We start from the raw sequence: 12,415 nt of genomic DNA on the forward strand, positions 1-12,415 counted from the left end.
AATGATGATTTTAAAATTAGAAAAATTATTTCAACATCAAAAATTGATCAATAAACTCATAGATCATTTATTAATTATAACAATATTATAAGTAGATTACTTTTTATAATTAATCTAGTATATTTATATATCATGAATATGAGAATATATTATATTTTTAGATATATATAATCGGAGTCGATCGGACCGGACCCTCGCCCCGACTCCACCCGATCCCCTAGAAATTACCCATTTCTCATCTCGCTCCCGAAAAATTCTCGGAATCTCCTGTCTACTGGGATCGGATCTGTAATTGCCCGTTCCTAGCTATGGAACTCTATTCCATATAAAATTTTAATAATTTATACTACTACAAAATCATAACGAGCCGACATGAGTCGTGGGTTAGTTCAATAGTTTCTGAGGCGCAAATACGGCTAACCAACAGTCCAATTTCTCGAGTCCGATGATAAAGATTTTGGTGTTTTGTGCTTTCTTGGAGGAAAAGTGTACCGAAACGAGGAACGAAGACAATGGTGGCCGGCGCGGCTAATAGTGAATTTACGGGACATGATCATACAGAACATGGCCGGCTTCTGTGCACCAGCTCTCAAGTCAGACAAATCTCGTGCACATGTAAAATTATATAGCAACTCTGATCATCAAATTGATGGTTTCTATCCTCCTATTACATGTAAGTGCTCACGCTAGTTTTCACCTTTTTTTTTTTCGAGATTTGTTTTTCAGTGTAATGAGTTTTTTTTGTATTGTTACAAATTCAGGATTAAGGGAATTGGTTAAAAAGATAGGGCTTCTAACGTGTTTTTGAAATTGAGGATGTTTTTTGGCTTGATGTCTGACGAAATAGCCAATGCAGTTCTGGAGTTCGATGAAAAGGATCCGTTTACTTTGTTCTAACTCGGAAAAAGAGTGTTCCAGAGAATTCCTGAGAACGAGATGCAAATACAGTGGTGGTTGGTTAATAGTGAATTTAGGGAAGATGATCTTGATTTGATATCGAGAATGGCAGACTTGTTTCGACCAATAAATGCTTCTAATTCGGATTACAGTTATTGTGTGCATATAAATCCTTATTTTTCAAACTCTGATGACCAAATTGTTGGTTCAGATTCGCCTGTTATATCATACATGTAATTAGTTTGTTTTTTGTAAAAAATCTTGTAAGTTTTTGCTAAGGTATAACTTTGTGTATTTAACTGTATGATTACTGATATGTATTCTGAGATTTCTCTTGTTGCAGATTCCAGATTGAGAGACTTGGTTAATAGGATCAGGGGCTTTTCTGCATTCCGAGAATCATTAGGCCATCGTTACTGAATTTGAGAAAATCGGTCCCCATATATGTTCTTCTATCTTTCCCGTTATTACTTCTGTGATCCGTTCGTGGGGGTAACATCATATGAAATCAAGCAAAGGACCTGGCCTTTGATTGAAAAACTTCTAACAAAGCCCTGTTCCCTTTCTAGACTGTTGAATCTCCCATTTTAACTTAAACAGATAGCTAGAAGCTCACCTTATGAAGAAATTTTATAATCAAATCGCCTGTTACATGTAAGTGCTCACGCTAGTTTTCACCTTTTTTTTTTCGAGATTTGTTTTTTCAGTGTAATGAGTTTTTTTTGTATTGTTACAAATTCAGGATTAAGAGAATTGGTTAAAAAGATAGGGCTTCTAACGTGTTTTTGAAATTGAGGATGTTTTTTGGCTTGATGTCTGATGAAATAGCCAATGCAGTTCTGGAGTTCGATGAAAAGGATCCGTTTACTTTGTTCTAACTCGGAAAAAGAGTGTTCCAGAGAATTCCTGAGAACGAGATGCAAAGACAGTGGTGGTTGGTTAATAGTGAATTTAGGGAAGATGATCTTGATTTGATATCGAGAATGGCAGACTTGTTTCGACCAATAAATGCTTCTAATCCGGATTACAGTTATTGTGTGCATATAAATCCTTATTTTTCAAACTCTGATGACCAAATTGTTGGTTCAGATTCGCCTGTTATATCATACATGTAATTAGTTTGTTTTTTGTAAAAAATCTTGTAAGTTTTTGCTAAGGTATAACTTTGTGTATTTAACTGTATGATTACTGATATGTATTCTGAGATTTCTCTTGTTGCAGATTCCAGATTGAGAGACTTGGTTAATAGGATCAGGGGCTTTTCTGCATTCCGAGAATCATTAGGCCATCGTTACTGAATTTGAGAAAATCGGTCCCCATATATGTTCTTCTATCTTTCCCGTTATTACTTCTGTGATCCGTTCGTGGGGGTAACATCATATGAAATCAAGCAAAGGACCTGGCCTTTGATTGAAAAACTTCTAACAAAGCCCTGTTCCCTTTCTAGACTGTTGAATCTCCCATTTTAACTTAAACAGATAGCTAGAAACTCACCTTATGAAGACATTTTATCATCAAATCGCCCCCCCCACCCCCCACCCCCCAAGTCATAGTGCATTATAAGTGTACTGGAGTATTTTACTAATCAAGTTATTTGCGTGATATTCCAGTTCAACTCGTTAATATTCAATTTTAAAAAATATACACTTGTGCTTGAGTTCAAACCATTCAGATATAAAAGGAGAGCTGCAGTTTGATCTCAGAAGCAAAACGATTTCTTTTTTTTCCACATCATAGAAGTCATGGTGTGTGTTCAAAACTAATTAGTATGTAATTTTATATTTGAACGAGTCAAGGACAACTTGAACTTAACATATTTGAGTTCATGTTATGGACTGGGGCAGACCATAAAGAACTGGCCAAAGCTTTGCAGTATCATGATGATGACATGATCTTGATCTGATGCTGAACATGACCGGCTTGTTCGCACCAGCTCTCAAGTTAGAGAAATCTCGCGCGCATGTAAAATTTTATATTTCAAACTCTGATCGTCAAATTGATGGTTTGGATTATCCTGTTACATGTAAGTGCTCGCTTAGTTGTAATACGAGATTTTTCAGTTTTATCTGTGCTTTTTAATTTTATGAGATGTTTTGTTGTTACAGATTCAGGATTAAGGGATTTGGTTAAAAGGATGAGGGATTCTCCTGCATTCTGGGAATCACGGATGTTTTTCGGCTTTATGTCTAACCTTATTGCCAATGCAGTTGTGGAGTCTGATGAAAAGGATCCGTTTACTATAATCTATCTTGGAAGAAGAGTGTTCAAGGAAACTCCTGAGAACGAGATGCAAAGACAGTGGTGGTTGGCTAATAGTGAATTTAGGGAAGATGATCTTGATTTGATTGTGAGGATGGCAGACTTGTTTTACCCGTTGGATACTTTTAAATTGGATGACGGTTACCGTGTGCATACACACCTTTATTTTGCAAACTCTGATGATTAAATTGCCGGTGCAGATTCGCCTGTTACATGTAAGTTTATTTTATGTAATTTTTTGCCAAGGCGTAATTTTGTGTATTTAATTGTTTTATTACTGATGTGTATTCTGAGATTCTCTTGTGGCAGATTCTGGATTGAGAGACTTGGTTAAAAGGATCAGGGGCTCTGCTGCATTCCGAGAATCAATAGGCCATCGTTACTGAATTTGAGAGAATTGGTTGAAATATATGTTCATGTGGATTTTATAATATATACTATGATCTGTCTCGAAGGATTCAGAAGTAAATAGTAATATCTCTGTGGATACTGCTTTTTCGTGTTTTAGGCTCTTGGAATTTGTTTAAAGTCATGAATGGTTTTTTTAGATTAATCAATGAAGCTAAAACGGGAAAAATTCTTGCAGAAACCCCATTTACATGCTTAGGCAGGAAAAAAAAACAACTTACTACTTCAGGGCTACTGCATAAACTGCCTTGTTCCAAAAGTATATTGAGGGAGATGATGCTTTTTTGTAGAAGAAGAATTTGCTATAGTTGGCCTTAGGTCATTCTGTTTTGACTTTTGCCAGTACACTGGCTATTGAATGAATTTCTCTACTAATATGACATTAGGAAGTCATTATTCCAGAAGAAAATTTCATTTGTTCTAATTTGTCCAAGTACCCTGTACTCATGTAATGTTTAGCGTTTTAATTTATCCTAAATTGTTGATGATGCTTAAGATTAGATTAAGCCGACTGAACATGCATTCCAACTTCCAAGGGTCACTACTCACTAGCATCTTTTATAGTAGGATCAAAACACCTAAAAATATGTGTCGAAAAATCAAACCTTCGAAATAAAACAAGACCGAGGAGTATGATGTTTTGTATGTTTATGGACCAAATATGAAGCAATACTGGAGACTGGAGTGTGTACTTTCTTAAGTACGAGGAATTTGATAATAATATATTTTGTTTTGTCTGTTTGATTTGTTGTCCAATATAGGAACACTCGTTGAATGCATGTAGACAAGTGTTATCGATGATCTTATGTACGTCAGTATTTGCAAACGTTGATATCAATGGCGAACTTTAGCTTTTTTACAAGAAGTTAGAACTATGATTATGTGATCCTTGAACTGTTCTTGACCTCATAACAGCTTCTGAATGTTTATAACTTACTCTTGAGGTTGAGGACGACAGGGATAGTACCTTCTAAAGAGTTTATTCTTTTTTGATTTTCCAGAAGTGTTTTATTTATTCATCAATAAATTGATGATCGAATTTTTTTCATTTTGTTTTATCTTGGTGATCGAAATTTTAAATTTATATTGTTTAATTTATAAAAAAAATGGTTAATGATTATGAGAAAAAAATATTATATTATATTTTTAAAATGATGACCCTCAACAAATTTTTTATGATTTTTTGAAACATAAAAGTAATATCTGATTATATATTTGTAAATTTAAAATATAAATGCGAATGTGTTTCAAAAAAATTAAAAAATAAAAGCGAATAGAATTAAATCCTGGTTTTACTCTATTATAAATTTTCATCCTATTTGAATTTTGGAAACTGACACTTGAGCCGGCCAGTGATGTATTGATATTTCGTCATTAATAAAAAAAATAAGGGTAAATTAATTTATAGGTCCTTGAACTATTGACGTTTTATTGTCTAGGTCCCTGAACAAAGATTCCGTATTTTAGGTCACTTAACTTTTCTATTTTCTGATCTAAGTCCTTCCGTCAAAAAGATTCTAACGGTGTTAACTAGGGTTCTTGAGTTTCATACAGATCAAAGCAATTTTGAAGGTGTTAGTGATATCCAAACTCAAAGTTCAAGTAGTCAAATTAAAGCTTGAATCACTAGCGACACTCATATGACAACAATTTTCACAAATTAGATTTAATTTTAAAAAACCCCAAATTGGACCATAAATTTAGGGTTCTTTATCGAATTTAGTGACCTAAATTTATACAATTTAAAACTGAACATAATTTTTGAAAATTGGTGTCATATGAGTGTCGCCGGCGACTCAAGCTTCAATTTGACTACTTGAACTTTGAATTTGGATATCACTAACACCTTCAAAATTACTTTGATCTGTATGAAACTCAAGATCCCTAGTTAACACCGTTAGAATCTTTTTGACGGAAGGACTTAGATCAGAAAACAGAAAAGTTAAGTGACCTGAAATACGGAATCTTTAGTTCAGGGACTTAGACAATAAAACGTCAATAGTTCAGGGACCTGCAATTTAATTTTCCCAAAAAATAAATCATACTATATACTACTCCCTCTGTCCCATTTAATTGTATACGCTTCTTTTCAACTGCTCGACACGCATTTCAATGCTCTTATAAAACATAGCTCCGTAACTTATTTTTGAGATTTTCTTTTTCTGAATAAAAATATAACATTCAAACTTTAATTCAGAAAAAGAAAATTTTAAAAATAAATTACACAACTACACTTTACAGGAGCATTAAAGTCCGTGCCACGTCCCCGTCCCCCAATGTATACTACTCAGGGGGACGGAGGGAGTACTAGTCAACTGAAGAATCAGAATATTCTAGGATCAAATATTTCACCATCTAAATTTCAATTTTAAATCTAACAACGCGATGCAACAATTTAAAACACGTCCGCCTCCCATGTCTACTTCTGCAGACACGAGAAATTATAACGATGAAGACGTGGGCCCATCGAACATAAATTTTTATACTAGTTGATTTTTGAACCGACCCAATTACAAATGAGGCCGTAACATATGCAGCTAGAATGAGATTGTGCATGTAATTACCAGGCAGTTTCTTGGTACTATGCTGTAAGCTACCTAGTACATTGTTTGCAATATATATGGAGTTGATAATAAATATGTGTAACATCAAAGTCAGCTGATGTGGTTTGATCAGCAGATGCCAAGTATTTACTTTCCGTGTTTCATGTGGTTTATACCATATGCTCTCCTATATTAGTCTACTACTGTCTGTTTGCTTTTAGCAGTTTGTCAGCCACACACACACAGAGAGAGGATAGATACACAGAGAGAGAGAGAGATCAGAGGATTTAGGGTTGCAATCAATTTTAGAGCAAGTTTGAGGAGTATTTAAAGCAAGAAAAAGATTCTTGATTAATTATACTAGTATTTCATAGAGAGGATTCTGGAGATTGTTATGTGTAGTAGAAGGGTTTTTCTTGAATTTGTTTGACAGGTTGAATTGGGGATATGGGCTTCAGAATTTGGTGAATCCCAATGACTTTGGCAACTTCTTTAGTTGCTATTTCGCATCGAATGACAAGCTTGCATGATACAGCACTAGAAGGGTTCATGACAAGTTTAAGCGAAATTGTGGAAGAGCTAGAAGAGAGGGAAGAGGTCCAAGAGGAGATGATCTATGTTTTGGTGGGTAAAGATGTCAAGGAGAGTGAATCCACTTTGAAGTGGGCATTGAGGAATTTCGGTGCAAAGAAGCTGTGCATCCTCCATGTTCATCAGCCATCGAAGAAAATACCCACGCCATGTAAGATCTTCATATTCTGTGGCAGTAGATATTATTCTCCACTGCCCAGTTTAGACTAGAATTATTGTGAACCAGTTATTCATGATCATGCCTAATTTTTTTTATTTAATTGGACAAATTTCTGATTTAGCAGTTTATTTTTGTGCTAAAGTCTGTTTTTCTTCTCTAATTACTCTGGTTGCTTTGATGCATTTCTCATATAAGTTTTTCCATTGCAGTGGGTACATTCTCAACAAGTCACCTAGACAGCGAAATAGTCAAAAGATACCATGATACAGAGAGGCAGCACATGCGTAATCTTCTTGAAACATACAAGCTTATCTGTGAGAAAGCAGGGGTATTCTTTTCTTCTCTCAACTCTGCATTTGCTTTGCCAGACTTCTCACATTGCAGAATGCATAAATTTCATCATCAGCAGGAATAAAGATAAATCTTCAGAGTACACCTAATAAGATTTTGATGAAAAATACTCTTTTCCTACCAAAATGCCAAAGTTGATCTACATATATACATATTCTTTTTCAATATGATTAATATCTTTATTACTAAATTCTGGGAAAGCTTTAGCAGTCAATTTTCTCTCTTTTAGTTAAATAATCCATTATTACTTACTCTAGGCCAGGGCAGAAAAACTGCACATTGAAATGGACTCTGTTGAGAAGGGCATCGTGGAGCTCATAACCATGCACGGTATCCAGAAGCTTGTAATGGGAGCTGCTGCGGACAAACTATATTCAAAGTATATAAGATGATGAGTTGCCAATGATTATGTCATTTTTAGCTTATCAATTTTAATTGAAGTTAATGCTGTCATCTAACACATACTTAAATTTGCAACTAAAATAGATGCCTTTTTCTCATATTTAAGTACCTGAAGATAGCAAGTTATTGTTTGGGGTTAAGGGCTCATACCATAATTAAGATGTATAAATTATAATAAAACGCGGGGATATTGTGTCATTTGTCATCCCATAATATACAGATGTTTTATCTTGTGGCACAATTAAAAATCATATATAAGTAGCTTAATTGGATTGACCTATTAGCTGGGGTATCGTCTATCGGCTATGGTGTTTCCTACTTCAAGGGAACTAGGATGATTATTGATTGGAAAGGGGGAGGGGGTTGTTTGTTTGTTAAACAGATAAATTTTTGTACAGAATGGTTCTGCTTCTGGAGCATCTAAACCCTTAACTTATGCTCCAACCCTCCACTTACCGTGTCTAATTTTGAGCTTTAAATGCACTGAGATGGCTACTTGATCTCAGGCAGCACCATGGATATATTTACTTCAAATTATAAATTCATGGGTGTTGGGGATTTGTTGATAAAGCTTGTTTTTTAAGTGGACAGACCGCTGTGGTAATGCACAAATTTAATTTCTGATATGGCTGGATTTATGTTTCAGAAAAATGATGGAGCCGAAGTCCAAGAAGGCAATATATGTTTGCTGGAAAGCACCTGTTTCTTGTCACATTTGGTATGTCTGCAATGGGAACCTCATATACACCAGGTAACACTATAAGTGACATGCTTCTTTAATATAACAGAACGTATTGGGTTTCATAGGAGCACAAACTTATGTAGAAGCTTTGTTTGCTTGCTCTACTGATCTTCCCGATCTCTTCATTTTCAAAGCCCGATTATTGATAAGATCAATTGTAGCGCTCAATCATAAGAACTCTTGTAATATACTGTTGTTATTCTTCAATATTGATATTTCACTTATTTTTCACGTGCAACTGTTTAGGAGAGGTGATACAAAGAAAGCTGATTCCAGAGAGTTATCCCCGCCACTTCCATCAACTTCTAACATTCTGTTACAATCAAGATCTTCGAGACCAAGTACTGGTCAAGAATGGAAACTCAACTTATCAGCACCATACCTTCGTAAAGTAAGGTCCGCGTTTTCTTCTTCAGATGCCAATGGAGGGGTAACTCCTAGAAGCAGTGTAAGCACTGAGGGGAACTCTGATTGGGATATTATTTCAAGGAGAAGTGCTTCAGTAAATTCATGCGTTTCGCAATATCCTTCTAGTGAATTAGTAGATGATTTAAGTCTGCTAAATTTTGCAAGACCTGAGGGAAGCCGATATTGGCCAGAGTGTAATGCGATTCCTCATTCTGAAGTCAGTCTTTGTAATTCATCGCCTCACAGTGTGCAGGTACAAACAAATACATATACTGATAATCTGAGCTCTAATCCTTTTGAAAATTGAAGTTATAATTTTCAGTCATCTGAAGTGTTCTCAATAAGAGGTTTGAAAAAATGTAACAGGAAGAGATTTCAATCAATAAACTCTATGACGAGCTTGAAAAAACCATGGTGGAGGCAGAGAGTTCCAGGCAAAATGCATTTGAAGAGTCAATCAAGCGCAGGAAAGCTGAAAAGCTTGCAATCGAGGCCATAAGCAGGGTAAAGTTGAAGATGCACTTATTTATTTTCTTTCCGACTTTATGGTAATTGTTTGAATGAATAATTAAAATTCCAGTTAAGTTATCCTGGTTGAAGAAAAAAAATGATACATGTAAAGCTACACAACCACATGTGACATCCTTATTTTGCCAGATTGTGATATTATTTTGCACTTATTTGATGAGAATTTGGAATCATCTTACTTTAACAGTCTAAACTTTCGTTCATATAAGTTGCAAAAGCTGCATTCCATGAAACTTTGTCTTCAAGGGTTATATTAATTTATGGTCTGTTTGGGAATTTGAATTTTATTTGAAATTCTAGATTTGACCAAATGACATGTTTGGATACACAAAAAAAACGGGATTTGGATTTCATTTGAAATCCATGACATTCAAATTATGTCTTATGTTATTCAGTTGAACGGTCTTCGATGACATGATTCTGTGCTTCCATCTGCTATAGCCAAGTGTCGACTGTTATTGCCTTCGATTCATGCAATTTTGAGCTCTCATTCATGGTTTTTCGTAATGCTATTGCAGGTCAAAGCTTCAGAAAGCTCATATGCTGAGGAATTAAAACGGCAGAAAGAAATGGAAGAAGCCCTTGCTAGCGGAAAAGAAGAAATTGAAAAGCTGAAGCCTGAGTTAGATAAAGTAAAGAAAGAATTACAGCTTGCCCTTGAACAGAAATCATCTCTGGAGTTAAAAATTGCAACTTCTGATAAAATGATGGAGGATCTGAAACAAAAGATATTTTTGGCTGTTGATCTATTGCAACGCTACAAGAAAGAAAAAGATGAATTGCTGGTGGAGTGTGAAAATGCACTTGGTTTAGCTGAGGAATTGAGGAAAAAACAAGTAGAATATACCTCAATTGAACGCCTGACTCAGTTTTATGATGAATTTTCTCTCTCAGAAATCAAAGAAGCCACTCACAACTTCGACACGTCCTTGAAGATCGGAGAAGGCGGTTATGGAAGTATCTATAAAGGTGTCCTTCGTCATACTCAAGTAGCTATAAAGGTGCTGCGCTCTGATAGCTCACAAGGGCCTTTAGAGTTTGAACGAGAGGTAATGGTCGTCTGGACATTATTCTCATTTTATAAAAAAAAATTCTAGTTCTGGCTTAATGCTGGGAAAAGCTGAGTATTCTGTGAATTTAAAAACATGGCTTTTTAATTTATCTATGACATGGAGTGCGATATATAATAATCGATGCTTTCTTTATGCTCATTCTTATGAACCAGGTCAAAGTTTTGAGCAAGTTGAGGCATCCAAACCTTATCACTCTTATAGGAGCCTGCCCAGAAGCTTGGATACTCATATATGAGTATCTTCCCAATGGAAGCCTTGAGGATTGTCTGAGTTGCAAGGATAACACCCCACCACTATCTTGGCAAACACGCGTTCGTATTGCTGCTGAGTTGTGTTCTGTACTCGTCTTTCTTCATTCTTGCAAACCCCGCAGCATTATACATGGTGATCTAAAACCTGCCAACATACTTTTGGATGCGAACCATGTCAGCAAATTAAGTGACTTTGGAATCTGCTATCTAATCTCTCAAGATGAGCAGTCGAGCAACAGAACTGCATGTTGCCGGCCAGATTATCCAAAGGGCACTTTTTCGTACATTGACCCTGAATATCTTACCACAGGAGAGCTTACTCGAAAATCAGATGTTTACTCATTTGGAATAATATTGTTAAGACTGTTGACTGGAAGACCAGCCCTGGGAATAGCGAAGGATGTACAATCTGCATTTGATAAAGGGAATTTAAAAGACCTTTTGGATGCTACAGCCGGGGACTGGCCATTTGTGCGAGCAAAGCAATTGGCTCTCCTTGCATTGAGTTGTTGTGAGATGAGTCGTAGTAGAAGACCAGATTTGATATCAGAAGTGTGGAGAATGCTTGAACCGATGAGAGTTTCTTGTGGAGCGTCATCAATCCGGTATGGTTCAGAGGACCATGTTCAGATTCCCCAGTTTTATATTTGTCCAATCTTCCAGGTTAGCATGCTGCTGAAATCTCACTCTTGTGTCTCCATCAATTTGTCTCGAGTTTATGTTAAGTTTCTATTGCTTCTTTACACCACAAGTACTGAGTTTTCTTTGAAATATGGAAGTTAATAACATATTCTTTTGTGTGCTTTGATATTGTAGGAAATTATGCATGAGCCTGTAGTGGCAGCTGATGGATATACATATGAATCTGAGGCTATTAAGGGGTGGCTTGAGAGCGGAAATGATACATCACCAACGACAGATCAAAAACTTGCAAATGATGTTCTCGTTCCCAACCACGTTCTTCGTTCTGCAATTCAGGAGTGGCTGCAGCAACGTTAAAAGTTAAAACAGTCTTCCAAGATTCTTTCTCATGAATAGTCCATTCTTCTTGGCGGTTAGTTTGTATAGGGTCCGGTCCAGCTTTGGTTTAGCCAATCTTCTTGTTGTTTTGCATAGGTGGCGGCAGATTATCATCTTGATACGAAATTTGAAAATTTGTATAGTATTATGGGCAGTAGTAGTAGTAGTAGAATGTCATGTGCCGGAGGCGATAGTATGACGAGGTGTATGTAAAACTGCAGATGTTAGTAAAAGACTGAAAATTTGTAATCATTTTTTAAAGATTTTGAGAAGTGAACTAACTCCATGGACCTGGCAAATAACTTCTAACATAGTGTATGAGTTTTGAATTCTTATTAATCCAAAAATCGTTCCAAGTGCACAAGACGACAACACAAACGGGGAGATTCCTTCATTTTAGGCTCACTTCCCACAAGAACATATATTTTTCACCTATTATAGTTTCAAGGTCCCGTTCTCTGGATAACTGCTGCAGAAGTAAGTATATCAGTAACTGAGTAAACCAAAATATCATCGCAAGTCGCAACAACATAATGCAGCATTCAATTCCAGAAACAGTACAGCAAGTCAAGAGTGATCAGATCTCCGAAATCTAGACCAGTGACTCCCATTAATTCCTCCTTCTTTCTGTCCGTACACAGCCCTTCTCCCTATCTCTTACAGTCTTTCCCCTTTCATAGATGTACACTTGCATCCAAAATTGAATTATATTACACAGAGGAAGAAAGAAGATAAGTCCATTAGTCCATTCATTCGGAACCGCCTTTAATGCTTTCTCCTCT

The 12,415-nt window shown here is 36.0% G+C and overlaps 1 protein-coding gene and 1 long non-coding RNA gene across 7 annotated transcripts; both read left to right on the forward strand.

Moving 5' to 3' along the window:
• Positions 1-188: 188 nt before the first annotated feature.
• Positions 189-3,811, forward strand: LOC108205776 (uncharacterized). Of its 5 annotated transcripts, none has more exons than XR_001804015.2 (6): positions 189-673; positions 762-1,551; positions 1,640-2,642; positions 2,742-2,920; positions 3,003-3,371; positions 3,466-3,811. It is a non-coding gene; the product is annotated as an uncharacterized LOC108205776 (long non-coding RNA). The 5 variants fall into 5 exon arrangements; XR_010289343.1 differs by having other exon boundaries at positions 1,640-2,038; positions 2,119-2,920; XR_001804017.2 differs by having other exon boundaries at positions 1,640-2,008; positions 2,119-2,920.
• A 2,398-nt stretch (positions 3,812-6,209) lies between these two features.
• On the forward strand, positions 6,210-11,910 carry LOC108209463 (U-box domain-containing protein 33). Of its 2 annotated transcripts, XM_017380381.2 has the most exons (9): positions 6,210-6,849; positions 7,068-7,186; positions 7,467-7,588; positions 8,258-8,362; positions 8,600-9,014; positions 9,128-9,265; positions 9,808-10,338; positions 10,515-11,276; positions 11,430-11,910. In XM_017380381.2, the coding sequence occupies exons 1-9, from the start codon at positions 6,582-6,584 to the stop codon at positions 11,610-11,612; spliced, it is 2,643 nt and encodes an 880-aa protein (XP_017235870.1). In that variant the 5' UTR covers positions 6,210-6,581; the 3' UTR covers positions 11,613-11,910. The 2 variants fall into 2 exon arrangements, with proteins under 2 accessions (XP_017235870.1, XP_017235871.1); XM_017380382.2 differs by lacking the exon at positions 7,467-7,588 and having other exon boundaries at positions 6,707-6,849; positions 11,430-11,775.
• The last annotated feature ends 505 nt before the right edge of the window (positions 11,911-12,415 follow it).

This window comes from Daucus carota, chromosome 2 (genome assembly GCF_001625215.2).
Source record: "Daucus carota subsp. sativus chromosome 2, DH1 v3.0, whole genome shotgun sequence".
NCBI classification, from domain to species: Eukaryota; Viridiplantae; Streptophyta; class Magnoliopsida; order Apiales; family Apiaceae; genus Daucus; species Daucus carota.